Source organism: Rhinoderma darwinii, chromosome 9, assembly GCF_050947455.1.
Source record: "Rhinoderma darwinii isolate aRhiDar2 chromosome 9, aRhiDar2.hap1, whole genome shotgun sequence".
Taxonomy (NCBI): Eukaryota; Metazoa; Chordata; class Amphibia; order Anura; family Rhinodermatidae; genus Rhinoderma; species Rhinoderma darwinii.
The window spans coordinates 75,685,116-75,702,419 of record NC_134695.1 but is presented as its reverse complement, the minus strand read 5'-3'; the positions used below and the strand labels follow the sequence as shown (position 1 = coordinate 75,702,419).

General features: G+C 51.7%; 1 protein-coding gene across 2 annotated transcripts in view; it reads left to right on the top strand.

Annotated features, from left to right (window-relative positions):
• Positions 1-2,648: 2,648 nt before the first annotated feature.
• RRAS2 (RAS related 2) overlaps positions 2,649-17,304 on the top strand; it is a 40,998-nt gene continuing 26,342 nt past the window's right edge. The window contains exon 1 of one of the 2 annotated variants that reach the window (XM_075838201.1): positions 2,649-2,993. In XM_075838201.1, the coding sequence (XP_075694316.1) occupies positions 2,892-2,993 (102 nt within the window). In that variant the 5' untranslated portion in view covers positions 2,649-2,891. The remainder of the gene's footprint in view (positions 2,994-17,304) is intronic. The other variant, XM_075838202.1, reaches the window with a different exon arrangement.

The following is a 17,304-nucleotide window of genomic DNA, read 5'->3' as shown; positions in this document are numbered from 1 at the left end:
ACTATTCTGCTGGTGGAGTCACTGTGTACATACATTACATTACTTATCCTGTACTGATCCTGAGTTACATCCTGCATTATACTCCAGAGCTACACTCACTATTCTGCTGGTGGAGTCACTGTGTACATACATTACATTACTTATCCTGTACTGATCCTGAGTTACATCCTGCATTATACTCCAGAGCTACACTCACTATTCTGCTGGTGGAGTCACTGTGTCCATACATTACATTACTTATCCTGTACTGATCCTGAGTTACATCCTGCATTATACTCCAGAGCTACACTCACTATTCTGCTGGTGGAGTCACTGTGTACATACATTACATTACTTATCCTGTACTGATCCTGAGTTATATCCTGTATTATACTCCAGAGCTACACTCACTATTCTGCTGGTGGAGTCACTGTGTCCATACATTACATTACTTATCCTGTACTGATCCTGAGTTACATCCTGTATTACACTCCAGAGCTGCACTCACTATTCTGCTGGTTGTTAGTGGAAACAGTCAGCAGGATTGTTGAGTGTTAACTACCTCACAGCTACTATAACGCATTTAGTAATTATTTTTTTTATATTCCTTTTTTTACTTTAGCACACAGGCCCTACCCCGATAGCGCCATGTTCCCCTCACCTATCAATCAGGAGGGGAAGGTGTCACATGTCAGTCAGGAGGGGGAGGAGTCATCTGTCAGTCAGGAGGGTGGGTGTCATCTGTCAGTCAGGAGGGGGGAGTCGTCTGTCTGTCAGGAGGGGGGAGTCATCTGTCAGTCAGGAGGGGGGAGGAGTTACCTGTCAGTCAGGAGGGGGGAGGAGTTACCTGTCAGTCAGGAGGGGGGAGTCATCTGTCAGTCAGGAGGGGGAGGAGTTACCTGTCAGTCAGGAGGGAGGAGTCACCTGTCAGTCAGGAGGGGGGAGTCACCTGTCAGTCAGGAGGGGGAGGAGTTACCTGTCAGTCAGAAAGGAGGAGTTACCTGTCAGTCAGGAGGGGGGAGTCACCTGTCAGTCAGGAGGGGGAGGAGTTACCTGTTAGTCAGGAGAGGGGAGTCACTTGTCAGTCAGGAGGGGGGAGTCATCTGTCAGTCAGGAGGGGGGAGTCACCTGTCAGTCAGGAGGGGGGAGTCGCCTGTCTGTCAGGAGGGGGGAGTCATCTGTCAGTCAGGAGGGGGGAGGAGTTACCTGTCAGTCAGGAGGGGGGAGTCACCTGTCAGTCAGGAGGGGGGAGTCACCTGTCAGTCAGGAGGGGGGAGTCGCCTGTTTGTCAGGAGGGGGGAGTCATCTGTCAGTCAGGAGGGGGGAGGAGTTATCTGTCAGTCAGGAGGGGGGGAGTCATCTGTCAGTCAGGAGGGAAGAGTCACCTGTCAGTCAGGAGGGGGGAGTCACCTGTCAGTCAGGAGGGGGAGGAGTTACCTGTCAGTCAGGAGGGAAGAGTTACCTGTCAGTCAGGAGGGAAGAGTCACCTGTCAGTCAGGAGGGGGAGGAGTTACCTGTCAGTCAGGAGGGAGGTGTCACCTGTCAGTCAGGAGGGGGGAGTCACCTGTCTGTCAGGAGGGGGGAGTCATCTGTCAGTCAGGAGGGGGGAGGAGTTACCTGTCAGTCAGGAGGGGGGGAGTCACCTGTCAGTCAGGAGGGGAGGAGTTACCTGTCAGTCAGGAGGGAAGAGTCACCTGTCAGTCAGGAGGGGGGAGTCACCTGTCAGTCAGGAGGGGGAGGAGTTACCTGTCAGTCAGGAGGGAGGAGTTACCTGTCAGTCAGGAGGGGGGAGTCATCTGTCAGTCAGGAGGGGGAGGAGTTACATGTCAGTCAGGAGGGAAGAGTCACCTGTCAGTCAGGAGGGGGAGGAGTTACCTGTCAGTCAGGAGGGAGGAGTCACCTGTCAGTCAGGAGGGGGGAGTCACCTGTCAGTCAGGAGGGGGAGGAGTTACCTGTCAGTCAGGAGGGAGGAGTCACCTGTCAGTCAGGAGGGGGGAGTCACCTGTCAGTCAGGAGGGGGAGGAGTTACCTGTCAGTCAGGAGGGAGGAGTTATCTGTCAGTCAGGAGGGGGAGGAGTTACCTGTTAGTCAGGAGGGGGGAGTCACTTGTCAGTCAGGAGGGGGGAGTCACCTGTCAGTCAGGAGGGGGAGGAGTCACCTGTCAGTCAGGAGGGAGGAGTCACCTGTCAGTCAGGAGGGGGGAGTCACCTGTCAGTCAGGAGGGAGGAGTCACCTGTCAGTCAGGAGGGGGGTGTCACCTGTCAGTCAGGAGGGGGAGGAGTTACCTGTCAGTCAGGAGGGAGGAGTTACCTGTCAGTCAGGAGGGGGAGGAGTTACCTGTTAGTCAGGAGGGGGGAGTCACTTGTCAGTCAGGAGGGGGGAGTCACCTGTCAGTCAGGAGGGGGGAGGAGTCACCTGTCAGTCAGGAGGGAGGAGTCACCTGTGTCAGGAGTGGGGTGTCACCTTTATGTTGGGCTTGCGGTTCTGAGGTCACCTTTGTCCATCATGCTTTACAGCAGGCTGCAGTTTCCGGGTGGTGAGGTAATAACGTGACGGATTGAGAGATTGGGGCGCTGCCGGCAACTCAATAACAGAGCAGAGCCCCGCCCCCTACCTCATGTATAACGAGGACATTAGCATAATCAGTTGGCCGCGCCCTCAGCCTGTGACGTATCAGTGAAGAAGGAACAGCGGCTCCTCCCTCCAACTGCTGAATGTTCACACCAGCTGTTGCCATAGGTTTATTGCCCCGCCCAACCTGAAATATGCAAATAGTCAGTTCGCATAATTCCGCCTTGTCGCTGAATATGCAGTGCCTTCATTAGCATAGGCCCGCCCCCTGAGCGGCAGTGCTGGCTGGCGGCCCCTCAGACGGCCATTTGTATCGCGGCGCAGGGACCCCCGCCCCGGGCATGGCCGGCTGGAAGGACGGCTCGGTGCAGGACAAGTACCGGCTGGTGGTGGTGGGAGGAGGCGGGGTGGGCAAGTCTGCGCTCACCATCCAGTTCATCCAGGTGGGTACCTGTAGGGTCAGTGCTGGAATGTGGGGGCCACAGGGAGGGCTCCCCGGTTATGTGTGGACAGCTGGGCCTGTAATCCGGGGGTGATGCCACCCATCTGTGGTGCTGGGGCCCCTGGACGTGGCAGCTCTTCTATTATAATTATTGGGTGGGGGAGATGTCATCTGTAGAACTACAACTCCCAGCATGTCCTGACAACCAAAGGGAGAATCGCTGGAGAGCCGCAGGTTACAGGGGTCTGAATGTCGATCCAATGATCGTCCTGCGTAACGCGTCGCTATAAAGTGGTTTTATTATCCCGGTAAATTGCTGCAAAACATGGCGGGTGGACGCGGTGGCAGATGGTGGCGGGTGGTGACGGGTGGACGCGGTGACGGGTGGACGCGGTGGCGGGTGGTGACGGGTGGTTGCGGTGACGGATGGATGCGGGTGGTGACGGGTGGACGTGGTGACGGATGGTGGTGGGTGGTGACGGGTGGACTCGGTCACGGGTGGACGCGGTGGCGGGTGGATGCGGTGACGGATGGTGGCAGGTGGTGACGGATGGACGCGGGTGGACGTGGTGACGGGTGGTGGCGGGTGGACGCAGTCACGGATGGTGACGGGTGGACGCGGTCACGGATGGTGACGGGTGACGGGTGGACATGGTGGCGGGTGGTGACGGGTGGACATGGTGGCGGGTGGTGACGGATGGACGCGGGTGGACGCGGGTGGTGACGGATGGACGCGGGTGGTGACGGATGGACGCGGGTGGTGACGGATGGACGCGGGTGGTGACGGATGGTGGCGGATGGTGGCGGGTGGTGACGGATGGTCGCGGGTGGTGACGGATGGTGGCGGGTGGTGACGGGTGGACGCGGTCACAGATGGTGACGGGTGGACATGGTGGCGGGTGGTGACGGATGGACGCGGGTGGACGCGGTGACGGGTGGATGCGGTGACGGATGGACGCGGGTGGTGACGGATGGACGCGGGTGGTGACGGATGGACGCGGGTGGTGACGGATGGACGCGGGTGGTGACGGATGGTGGCGGGTGGTGACGGATGGTTGCGGGTGGTGACGGATGGTGGCGGGTGGTGACGGGTGGACGCGGTCACAGATGGTGGCGGGTGGTGACGGGTGGACGCGGTCACGGATGGTGGCGGGTGGATGCGGTGGCGGGTGGTGACGGGTGGACGCGGTGACGGATGGTGGTGGGTGGATGCGGTGACGAGTGGTGACGGATGGACGCGGGTGGACGCGGTCACGGATGGTGGCGGGTGGTGACGGGTGGACGCGGTGACGGATGGTGGCGGGTGGATGCGGTGACGGATGGTGACGAGTGGACGCGGTGACGGATGGTGACGGGTGGACGCGGTGACGGATGGTGACGGGTGGACGCGGTGACGGATGGTGACGGGTGGACGCGGTCACGGATGGTGGCTGGTGGTGACGGGTGGACGCGGTGACGGATGGTGGCGGGTGGTGAAGGGTGGATGTGGTGATGGATGGACGCGGGTGGTGACGTGTGGACGTGGTGACGGATGGTGACGGGTGGATGCGGTCACGGATGGTGACGGGTGGATGTGGTGATGGATGGACGCGAGTGGTGACGGGTGGACGCGGTGACGGATGGTGACGGGTGGATGCGGTCACGGATGGTGACGGGTGGATGCGGTGATGGATGGTGGCGGGTGGTGACGGATGGACGCGGGTGGTGACGGATGGACGTGACGGATGGTGGCGGGTGGTGAAGGGTGGATGTGGTGATGGATGGACGCGGGTGGTGACGGGTGGACGTGGTGACGGATGGTGACGGGTGGATGCGGTCACGGATGGTGACGGGTGGATGCGGTGACGGATGGTGGCGGGTGGTGACGGATGGACGTGGTGACGGATGGTGGTGGGTGGTGACGGGTGGATGCGGTGGCGGATGGTGACCGGTGGTGGGTGGTGACGGATGGACGCGGGTGGTGACGGGTGGACACGGTGACGGATGGTGGTGGGTGGGCGCGGTAGCGGGTGGTGGCGGGTGGACGCGCTGGGGATGGGCGTGGTACATTTCTGAGCGCAGTGCTGAGGTCCATTGTGGTTTCTGTAGGAAAGTGTCGCTGTGACCAGATTATCGGCTTTCTGTCTTCCCTAATCGCCAAGTGTCCGGTTATTTTGTGTATTCAGCGGCGCTTAGATCCGCGCTCTGTCACTTTTCCAGCTGTTGCGGATTAGTTGCGCCTGTCACTCATGCTGAGAGTTGTAGTGCCACATGTTCTGACTCCGACCCTTCAACTCCATGAAATCCTGGTATCAATGGCGCCGTCTTCGCCCGTCTCGTTATTGACCGTTCTCACCGCTGCGTCTTCGTTATTTCTGCTCTTGGGTGACGACTTACGTGGCCGCCGTTACTTCTCTCGTCCGTCTCCTGTAGATGACGTCTCATCATTGTGTAATGTTCTAGACTTTGTGCTTTCATTCCGCGTTTTCAGGAACTTTGCTTGCTGTCGTTGAATGGAAACCTTTACATTTGGAGGCTGAAAACCTATCCTGACGTAGTCCTGCTCACATAGCTGGGAGTTTGTTACAATCGTATCCAGTCATGACAATTCTCCACAGTCCGGACTTCAGACTGATACGTTTTACCTGCGCTGATACATTGTAACATATTGTAGCGATCAGTCTCAAGGACGGGTTTTCAGCCTTTGAATGCAGTCAATAACGTCTCCATTTACTGACAGCAAGCAGATGTCCTGAAAATATTGAGGAATTGAGAGACAAAGTATTCAAATGTTGCAGAAGTTTGACTTTCTATACAGGAGACGGAGGAGGTCGGTGGAGAGGGGCCCCCTGGCCAGATTGGCGCCCTCGTTCTCCTGAGGGGCTGCATGAACCTGCTCTGAGCCCCCGTCACCAGGTCAATGCAACATTAGCAAAAAGGGCGCCCCCTGTGGAGCTGGTGGGGGATGTGCAGCCGGAGGGGCCCCCATCTTCTCGCACGCCCCCAATATTAAGATTCGCTCGTTCACGTTCATTATATAAATGTTCCTGTGCCGGGGGAGGGGCGCGCCGTTGTGTGTGGGGTGTAAACTTTGGTTTTATTCATCCGTTTCTCGGCTGCGTCTGTTTCTGGGAACGCGGCGTGACAACCAATACGGCTGCTGCTGTAGATGCTGCACTCGCTGTCGCTCTGCTGCGTCCTGATCCGTCCCGCGCTTATTTATTGCTGCGTCACCTGCACGTTTACCTTTCTGAAACCCGGGAAATGTCGTAGAGGCCGCAATTTTGAAACATTAGCGCAACGCTTTTGGTCTTCGCGCTTGCCAAGACCCTCGGCTGTTTAAAGTGTTGGGTGTCTGGACTAATTTTCAGCCACCGGATGTGAACGTGTCCCCACTCACTGACAGCAAGCAGAGGTCTTGAGAATGGTTACAAAGTCTAATAGGAATTTAGAGAACTTTTCATTGTACAAGGATTTATGTACAGAAGACCGGCCGCCGGCCCTTTAACATCTGTCCCGTAATCTGGAGACCTCTGTCGATCCCGCGTCGCTCGCTATATGTGACGGCGTGTAGATGGTGATGGAAGGGTTACACGGCAGTGCGGGCCCTCGGTGTGTGACGCCGTGATCTGCGGAGGGGTTGGACGCAGCTGTTGTTCGTGCCTATGGCTGCCAGCTGTCATTTGTTGACCCGTCGCCCCCTCCCCCGCCGCCATCTTGTCATTTGTAGCTGTACGTCTACGTGACGCGGATGTCGGCCGCCTCCTTCTACCTTCCAGTGACCGCCGCCATGGAGCGCGGCAGGCTGCGCACAATCCCACCAATCCGATTTTCAGAAAAACGTCCCTTTCTTAGGATTTTCGATCAGTTTTTGCGTTTTTTTTTTATTTGTGATCTCCATAAAATGATGAGAAACCTTTATAAATCTTTTAGGGTCTGTGCACGCGGCCTATTTTCAGACGTAATTCGTGCGTTTTACGACTAAAAAGACGGCTCCATTACAAACGCAAACATCTGCCCATTGTTTTCAATGGGTTTTACGATGTTTTGTTCAGACGAGGTGTCATTTTACGCGTCGCTGTCAAAAGACGGCGCGTAAAGACGCCCGCGAAAAATAAGTGCAGGTCACGTCTTTGGAGCCGTTTTTGGAGCTGTTTTTCATTGACTCTAATGAAAAACAGCTCCAATTACGTCCGTAATGGACGCCGCGAAAAACGTGAGTACGAGCAAAATTGTCTGAAATTCAGCAGCTGTTTTCGCCCCATAACAGATCCGTAATTTCAGACGTAATTTGTTAAGACGTGTGAATATACCCTGACTTTACTGATCCTGAGTCATGTCTTCTACTCCACTCGCACCCAGAGCTGCAGTCTTTAGTCTGTGTCACGGTTTTACGGCAGTTTTCAGTGATTAAGCCACAACCTCCAGTCGCATCCAGAGCTGCATCCACAATTCCGCAGTTGGAGACATCGCCTCATCATTGCTGAACTCGCTGGTTCCGTGTCGGTGCTGACACTTTGAGCGGCAGCCAGCAGAACTTTGGTTGCAGATTTGGCTGTGACTGGAGTATGACGTGATGTCGGTGGTGTGTGATTCCGTCTTCCTATGATCGCAGCGGGTGACGGGGGAGGGGCGTGCTTTATTCGTTATTGACTGCAGGGCTCAAATTGATGGGTTCAGCTGTGATTTGAGGATTGGGCGGTACGCGCGGGCGCTGCTGCAGGACGTCACGCGTGGATCACGTGACGAGGCTTTCTGCCCAACAAACTATATGGTCGCCATCACAACTTCTGTATGAGGCTATGTTCACACTACAGCGTCCGTAACGGCCGAAATTACGGGGATGTTTCCAGGAGAAAACGGCCCGTTATTTCAGCCGTAACGGCATGTGCAGGCGCTTGAACGCCGCGTCCATTACGGACGTAATTGGCGCTGCTTTTCATTGGAGTCCATGGAAAACGGCTCCATTTACGTCTTAAGAAGTGACAGGACACTTCTTTGGCGCAGGCGTCTATTTACGCGCCGTCTTTTGACAGCGACCCGTAAATATACGCCTCGTGTGAACAGACAAACGTCAGCCCATTGCTTTCAAGCCGTAATTTGGCCGTGTGAACATACCCTAAGGATCACTCCGCTTTCCCAGACTCTTGAAGGGCGACGCTGCTCTTCTTATTCAGAGAACCCCCCCCCCCCCCACAACTCGGCAGGAAATCTGGGGGACGAGCAATGTGGGAACAGTAATGGTGTTCATAGGGGTGGTCACCCAACTTTCCCAGTCTACTGAATGGCTTCTCCCCAGTTTTGGAACGTGACTATATAACGGTGTTAGTAGACTTGCTGTTCAGGGGTCCTGTAAAGTTGGGTGCCGCTCTTATCCGGCCTGTTATTGATTCCATATTGGTTGTCACCCGGCTTTCCCAGGAACAGATGTATTTCTATGTTTTGGCTGGTCTGGTGAGCGGTCACCTTGCAGCGGCGCCGCGCCGTCTCCACCGCTCCTTCTAGAACATTCATCTAAATACAGAGAAGACGAGAAAATAGTAACCAGGCGGCTGGAGCGAGCGGGAGTCGTGCAGGGTCGGGCGCTCGTCCAAAGCTCCGTTTATTTATATTCAGGAAACCCCTCATGTGGTGGTCCGAGCGTGCGCCGCTCCTCTGTAAACCACGCGACTTACTCCTGATCCCCGGACCCTACTGCTGACGTCCTGCCGTTCATCCAGAGCTGCCTGCTTCATGAGTAGAGTGAAGACCTCCCGATAACCCTGTCCGGGTGGAAGCTGCGGCCACGTTCATCCTGAGGCCCAGTGACGCTTCTTTGTCTGGGGACTTATAAGGGCATGACCACACGTGGCGGATTTCCTCCGCAGCTGTCCACATCAATGCCGCATAGAATCTGCGTTGCAGATTCTGTTGCGGCTCTGCCCAAAATGTGCAGTAAATTGATGCGGACTAGCTGCTGCGGACTGCGGGAAAACTGCTTCCCTTCTCCCTATCAGTGCAGGATAGAGAGAAGGGACAGCACTTTCCCTAGTGAAAGTCAAAGAAATTCATACTTACCGCCCGTTGTCTTGGTGACGCGTCCCTCTTTCGGCATCCAGCCCGACCTCCCTGGATGACGCGCCAGTCCATGTGACCGCTGCAGCCTGTTATTGGCCTGTGATTGGCTGCAGCCTGTTATTGGCCTGTGATTGGCTGCAGCCTGTGATTGGCCTGTGATTGGCTGCAGCCTGTGATTGGCCTGTGATTGGCTGCAGCCGTCACTTAGACTGACACGTCATCCTGGGAAGCCGGACTGGAGGAAGAAGCAGGGAGTTCTGGGTAAGTATGAACTTATATTTTTTTACAGGTTGCTGTATATTGGGATCGGTAGTCACTGTGCCGGGTGCAGAAACAGTTACTGCCGATTGCTTAACTCTTTCAGCACCCTGGACAGTGACTATTTACTGACGTCTCCTAGCAACGCTCCCGTAATTCCGGGAGCCCCATTGACTTCCTCAGTCTGGCTGTAGACCTAGAAATACATAGGTCCAGCCAGAATGAAGAAATGTCATGGCAAAAAAGCAAGACGGATCCGCAGCACACATAACATGTGCATGACAGCTGCGGACTTCATTGCGGAACTTAGAATCTCCATTGAAGTCAATGGAGAACTTCCGCAATGAGTCCGCCACTGCTCCGCAACAGACAGAGCATGCTGCGGACACCAAATTCCACTCCGCAGCCTATGCTCCGCAGCGGAATTGTCCGCAACGTGTTAACGAACCCAACTAAAAAGAAGTGGAAGGCAATGGAGAAACGGCTCTGCTGCGGAATTCCAGAGCAATTCCGCCACGTGGGGCTTTGCCCTAACTGTTCATCCTGATTTCTGGATTATAAATACAATGCCAGAACTGCAGTAAACACTGACACACAAGTGATGGAGCAGAGGCGAGCACAAGCCTTCATAACACTGCAGTGTTGAACCGTCCAATCAGACTGTGAGCTCTTCAGGACAGCTGAGGTGATTGGACTGACATTCCCTGCCATAGATGATGGGAGTTATTGTGCTGGATCATCATAAAGTAGACCGTACGATTCCAGCCGTCAATGCGTCACCCAGCTTTCCCAGAGCACTGTATGGAATATCGCGGCGGATTTCCAGCAGTTGGAGCCGATCATTATAATCGCCGTCTCCGGTCGCAGTAACTGTCATTTATGTGCGTGGCCACTTTAAGACGTTACCTGCAGCTTTCTGGAGGGGGGGGGGGCAGGTTCATTCTGGTTCTTAGGAAAGATTCCCCCGAGAGCAGTGCATGCTGGGAGATCAGCGGCTCCGCCGGACGTTCCTGGTGCTGCGCGTTTCTTTAACCTTTGTCCGCTCCGTTTCTGGGAAGGATCTTCTGTCGCCAGCGCAGGTTTCTTAATAACAAGATGACGACACCGAGCGACGAGCCGACCGTGACCGCTCTGATGGCGCAATTCTCACTCCCCTTTATTACTGGTAATGACAAACCTGCAGTCCCAGTCATCTGCCCCAATGTTATATAGTCAGCCCTTCCTATCTGCTCCTGAGAAAGCTGGATGACAACCAATATGGCCGCCATTACCGCTCCCACAGGGGTCGTCACTTCAGAGCTCTAGGAAAGCTGGGTGGCCGCCTGTAGGAGCTGCCTGGTGACTGTATCGCCCAGAAATGACTGCGTACGTTATTATATTCCCTCATTACATCTTAGAGGGAAACTCTCCACTGACACAAGGAGACTCGTAACTCACAGCTGAGGGTTTGTTACAGTGTATCAGTGCAGACCGTCCTCTGTGAGCTCAATACAGCAGCACCGATCTCCAGGTTTTGATGCAGTTTTTGGGCCAAAACCGAGAATGGATACAAATGGAAGGAAAAGTCTAAAGGAAAGACTGATCCGTCTACTTTTTCTATCTAATCTTGACTTTGGCTTAAAAAAAACTGCATCAAAACTATGTGAATCCAGCCTTATAGCCTTACTGATACTCCAATCACATCCAGAGCTGCATCCACTGTTTTGATGGTTTCTTAATGGCAGGCAGTATTTTGAGTGCAGCTCTGGGGGTATGACTCATTTACAGCTCTGCTTCTGATAGACACCCCCTCCCCCTCCCCACAACCCTTTACTATGAACCCGTATTTGGCTGGATTCACACGCTGCAGGTTTTGTTGCAGTTTCTGCAGCATGTGAACCCTCCTGGGCAGTGAGTGAAGCCCCCACAATGCTCTGCAGCGCGACCCCTGCCTGTCACCAGCAGCTTCCATATTCCAGACCGAAATACAGAGCGAACATTCTTCATGGAATCTGTTCACACGGGCGTAAATAAAACACAACACCCACTAATGTCACCCGTATTGTGGATGGAAAGCGCCCATTGTAGTCTGTGGAGAGTGATTTAAATACGGATGTATCTCCGTGTGATCTGTATGTATCTCCGTGTGATCTGTATGTATCTCCGTGTGATCTGTATGTATCTCCGTGGGATCTGTATGTATCTCCGTGGGATCTGTATGTATCTCCGTGTGATCTGTATGTATCTCCGTGGGATCTGTATGTATCTCCGTGGGATCTGTATGTATCTCCGTGGGATCTGTATGTATCTCCGTGTGATCTGTATGTATCTCCGTGGGATCTGTATGTATCTCCGTGGGATCTGTATGTATCTCCGTGGGATCTGTATGTATCTCCGTGTGATCTGTATGTATCTCCGTGGGATCTGTATGTATCTCCGTGGGATCTGTATGTATCTCCGTGTGATCTGTATGTATCTCCGTGTGATCTGTATGTATCTCCGTGTGATCTGTATGTATCTCCGTGGGATCTGTATGTATCTCCGTGGGATCTGTATGTATCTCCGTGGGATCTGTATGTATCTCCGTGTGATCTGTATGTATCTCCGTGGGATCTGTATGTATCTCCGTGGGATCTGTATGTATCTCCGTGTGATCTGTATGTATCTCCATGTGATCTGTATGTATCTCCGTGGGATCTGTATGTATCTCCGTGTGATCTGTATGTATCTCCGTGTGATCTGTATGTATCTCCGTGTGATCTGTATGTATCTCCGTGGGATCTGTATGTATCTCCGTGTGATCTGTATGTATCTCCGTGGGATCTGTATGTATCTCCGTGGGATCTGTATGTATCTCCGTGGGATCTGTATGTATCTCCGTGTGATCTGTATGTATCTCCGTGGGATCTGTATGTATCTCCGTGGGATCTGTATGTATCTCCGTGTGATCTGTATGTATCTCCGTGGGATCTGTATGTATCTATATGGGATCTGTATGTATCTATATGGGATCTGTATGTAATCGTTTTGTTTTTTTTTGTTTGTTTTTTAAATCAAAGGCTCTGTCTTAAGTCAATCCGTTGTCTCCCTAGAAGACCGCACCCCCCCCCCCCCCCCCCGTAACACGGAACTGTAATACTGACGACTTACTGATGCAATATCATCCATAATACGTCTATTACAGATCCAGATTACGGATGTTTACCGATACGCTCATGTGAAAGTGGCCATAATCTGTAGGGTCACTGAAACACCAGCAGAATATTGAATGCAGCTTTAGATGTGACTGGAGTATCACCCTCTGTTAGGATATGTTCACACGGCTTATTTTGGGCCGTTTGTTTACCCGCATGTCCCTACTTGAGCCGGTTTTGGAGCAGTTTTTATTGACTCAATAGAAAAACCGCTCCAAAAACGGCCATAAAAAACGTGGGTTCCTAAAAAAAACTTCTGAAAATCAAGAGCAGTTTCCCCATGAAAACAGCTCCGTATTTCCAGGTGTTTTTAATCTTGTGTGTGTGCACAGAGCCTTACTGGTGAGATGAGGAGGTGAGGATTGTTGTGCCCGGCGGCTCCGTGACTTGTCACCACAGTCTGACGCTCGCAGCCTGATGTCACCCGTGGCTTCCAGCTCTGGATATGTGATCGTTCGTGACCTCCATCACCCTGCTCTCCTCCTGGCCGCAGTTCAGACAGTGAAGTCATGCTGCATAGTATTCAGCTCCTGCAGGAATCTTGGCTTTGGCCGTCTGCGTTGCTGTGATGTCATCAGAGGTTTAACTCCCTGTGAGCCACTGACTCCCAGCAGACGACCCCTGGAGCCCCATCACCCGCTGCTCTCCTACCGGTAACTACATCACAAGGCGTTCGGGGAAAGAATGGAAAAAGTTCTGCAACTTTCTAATAGATGCTTCTAAATTCTCACCACTTTAAAATCTGTGCTTGCTGTCAGTGAATATGAACTTTATTGTTTACAACCAGGGGCTGAAAAACCATCCTGCTCACACAGGTGTCAGGCTTGTTACACTGTAGATAAGGCTGTATTCACATGTCACTGTCAATTTGCGGTTTTGCTATTCTAATCATGACCTAAATCTTCTCACATCTGACGTTCTGTTACAATTGTATCCAGTGTAGACAATCCTCTGAGATAAACAGCCAAGACTCCAGACTGATATATTGTAACAATGTTCCCTCATGTCCGGAGATAACAATACTGGAGCTTTATAAGAGGAGTGACACCAGTCACATGGATTAAAGAACGCTACGGTCATCCTCCCCCAGCCTGACATGTCTGATAACAGAGAACAATAGATTGTATTCACCTGTCCTACAGTCATCCTCCCCCAGCCTGACATGTCTGATAACAGAGAACAATAGATTGTATTCACCTGTCCTACAGTCATCCTCCCCCAGCCTGACATGTCTGATAACCGAGAACAATAGATTATATTCACCTGTCCTACAATCATCCTCCCCCAGCCTGACATGTCTGATAACAGAGAACAATAGATTGTAATCACCTGTCCTACAGTCATCCTCCCCCAGCCTGACATGTCTGATAACAGAGCAATAGATTGTATTCACCTGTCCTACAGTCATCCTCCCCCAGCCTGACATGTCTGATAACAGAACAATAGATTGTATTCGCCTGTCCTACAGTCATCCTCCTCCAGCCTGACATGTCTGATAACAGAGAACAATAGATTGTATTCACCTGTCCTACAGTCATCCTCCCCCAGCCTGACATGTCTGATAACAGAACAATAGATTGTATTCACCTGCCCTACAGTCATCCTCCCCCAGCCTGACATGTCTGATAACAGAACAATAGATTGTATTCGCCTGTCCTACAGTCATCCTCATCCAGCCTGACATGTCTGATAACAGAACAATAGATTGTATTCACCTGTCCTACAGTCATCCTCCCCCAGCCTGACATGTCTGATAACAGAGAACAATAGATTCTATTCACCTGTCCTACAGTCATCCTCTCCCAGCCTGACCTGTCTGATAACAGAGAACAATAGATTGTATTCACCTGTCCTACAGTCATCCTCCTCCAGCCTGACATGTCTGATAACGGAACAATAGATTGTATTCACCTGTCCTACAGTCATCCTCCCCCAGCCTGACATGTCTGATAACAGAGAACAATAGATTGTATTCACCTGTCCTACAGTCATCCTCCCCCAGCCTGACATGTCTGATAACAGAGAACAATAGATTGTAATCACCTGTCCTACAGTCATCCTCCCCCAGCCTGACATGTCTGATAACAGAGCAATAGATTGTATTCACCTGTCCTACAGTCATCCTCCCCCAGCCTGACATGTCTGATAACAGAACAATAGATTGTATTCGCCTGTCCTACAGTCATCCTCCTCCAGCCTGACATGTCTGATAACAGAGAACAATAGATTGTATTCACCTGTCCTACAGTCATCCTCCCCCAGCCTGACATGTCTGATAACAGAACAATAGATTGTATTCACCTGCCCTACAGTCATCCTCCCCCAGCCTGACATGTCTGATAACAGAACAATAGATTGTATTCGCCTGTCCTACAGTCATCCTCATCCAGCCTGACATGTCTGATAACAGAACAATAGATTGTATTCACCTGTCCTACAGTCATCCTCCCCCAGCCTGACATGTCTGATAACAGAGAACAATAGATTCTATTCACCTGTCCTACAGTCATCCTCTCCCAGCCTGACCTGTCTGATAACAGAGAACAATAGATTGTATTCACCTGTCCTACAGTCATCCTCCTCCAGCCTGACATGTCTGATAACGGAACAATAGATTGTATTCACCTGTCCTACAGTCATCCTCCCCCAGCCTGACATGTCTGATAACAGAGAACAATAGATTGTATTCACCTGTCCTACAGTCATCCTCCCCCAGCCTGACATGTCTGATAACAGAGAACAATAGATTGTATTCACCTGTCCTACAGTCATCCTCCCCCAGCCTGACATGTCTGATAACCGAGAACAATAGATTATATTCACCTGTCCTACAGTCATCCTCCCCCAGCCTGACATGTCTGATAACAGAACAATAGATTGTATTCACCTGTCCTACAGTCATCCTCCCCCAGCCTGACATGTCTGATAACAGAACAATAGATTGTATTCGCCTGTCCTACAGTCATCCTCCTCCAGCCTGACATGTCTGATAACAGAGAACAATAGATTGTATTCACCTGTCCTACAGTCATCCTCCCCCAGCCTGACATGTCTGATAACAGAACAATAGATTGTATTCACCTGTCCTACAGTCATCCTCCCCCAGCCTGACCTGTCTGATAACAGAGAACAATAGATTGTATTCCCCTGTCCTACAGTCATCCTTTCCCAGCCTGACATGTCTGATAACAGAGAACAATAGATTGTATTCACCTGTCCTACAGTCATCCTCCCCCAGCCTGACATGTCTGATAACCGAGAACAATAGATTATATTCACCTGTCCTACAGTCATCCTCCCCCAGCCTGACATGTCTGATAACAGAACAATAGATTGTATTCACCTGTCCTACAGTCATCCTCCCCCAGCCTGACATGTCTGATAACAGAACAATAGATTGTATTCACCTGTCCTACAGTCATCCTCCTCCTCCAGCCTGACATGTCTGATAACAGAGAACAATAGATTGTATTCACCTGTCCTACAGTCATCCTCCCCCAGCCTGACATGTCTGATAACAGAACAATAGATTGTATTCACCTGTCCTACAGTCATCCTCCCCCAGCCTGACATGTCTGATAACAGAACAATAGATTGTATTCGCCTGTCCTACAGTCATCCTCCTCCAGCCTGACATGTCTGATAACAGAACAATAGATTGTATTCACCTGTCCTACAGTCATCCTCCCCCAGCCTGACATGTCTGATAACAGAGAACAATAGATTGTATTCACCTGTCCTACAGTCATCCTCCCCCAGCCTGACCTGTCTGATAACAGAGAACAATAGATTGTATTCCCCTGTCCTACAGTCATCCTTTCCCAGCCTGACATGTCTGATAACAGAGAACAATAGATTGTATTCACCTGTCCTACAGTCATCCTCCCCCAGCCTGACATGTCTGATAACAGAGAACAATAGATTGTATTCACCTGTCCTACAGTCATCCTCCCCCAGCCTGACATGTCTGATAACAGAGAACAATAGATTGTATTCACCTGTCCTACAGTCATCCTCTCCCAGCCTGACCTGTCTGATAACAGAGAACAATAGATTGTATTCCCCTGTCCTACAGTCATCCTTTCCCAGCCTGACATGTCTGATAACAGAGAACAATAGATTGTATTCACCTGTCCTACAGTCATCCCCCCCAGCCTGACATGTCTGATAACAGAGAACAATAGGTTGTATTCACCTGTCCTACAGTCATCCTCCCCCAGCCTGACATGGCTGATAACAGAGAACAATAGATTGTATTCACCTGTCCTACAGTCATCCTCCCCCAGCCTGACATGTCTGATAACAGAGAACAATAGATTGTATTCACCTGTCCTACAGTCATCCTCCCCCAGCCTGACATGTCTGATAACAGAGAACAATAGATTGTATTCACCTGTCCTACAGTCATCCTCTCCCAGCCTGACATGTCTGATAACAGAGAACAATAGATTGTATTCCCCTGTCCTACAGTCATCCTCTCCCCAGCCTGACATGTCTGATAATAGAGAACAATAGATTGTATTCACCTGTCCTACAGTCATCCTCTCCCAAGCCTGACATGTCTGATAACAGAGAACAATAGATTGTATTCACCTGTCCTACAGTCATCCCCCCCAGCCTGACATATCTGATAACAGAACAATAGATTGTGTTCACCTGTCCTACAGTCATCCTCCCCCCTGCCTGTCATGTCTGATAACAGAGAACAATAGATTGTGTTCACCTGTCCTACAGTCATCCTCTATCTGATTTTTCGCCCCCGCCGCCTCTCTCCGTTTTTGCGCTCCCTTGTACGTCGTCGCTGTGTCTTATTGATGTTTGTTCCTAACCATAAACTTGTGGCTT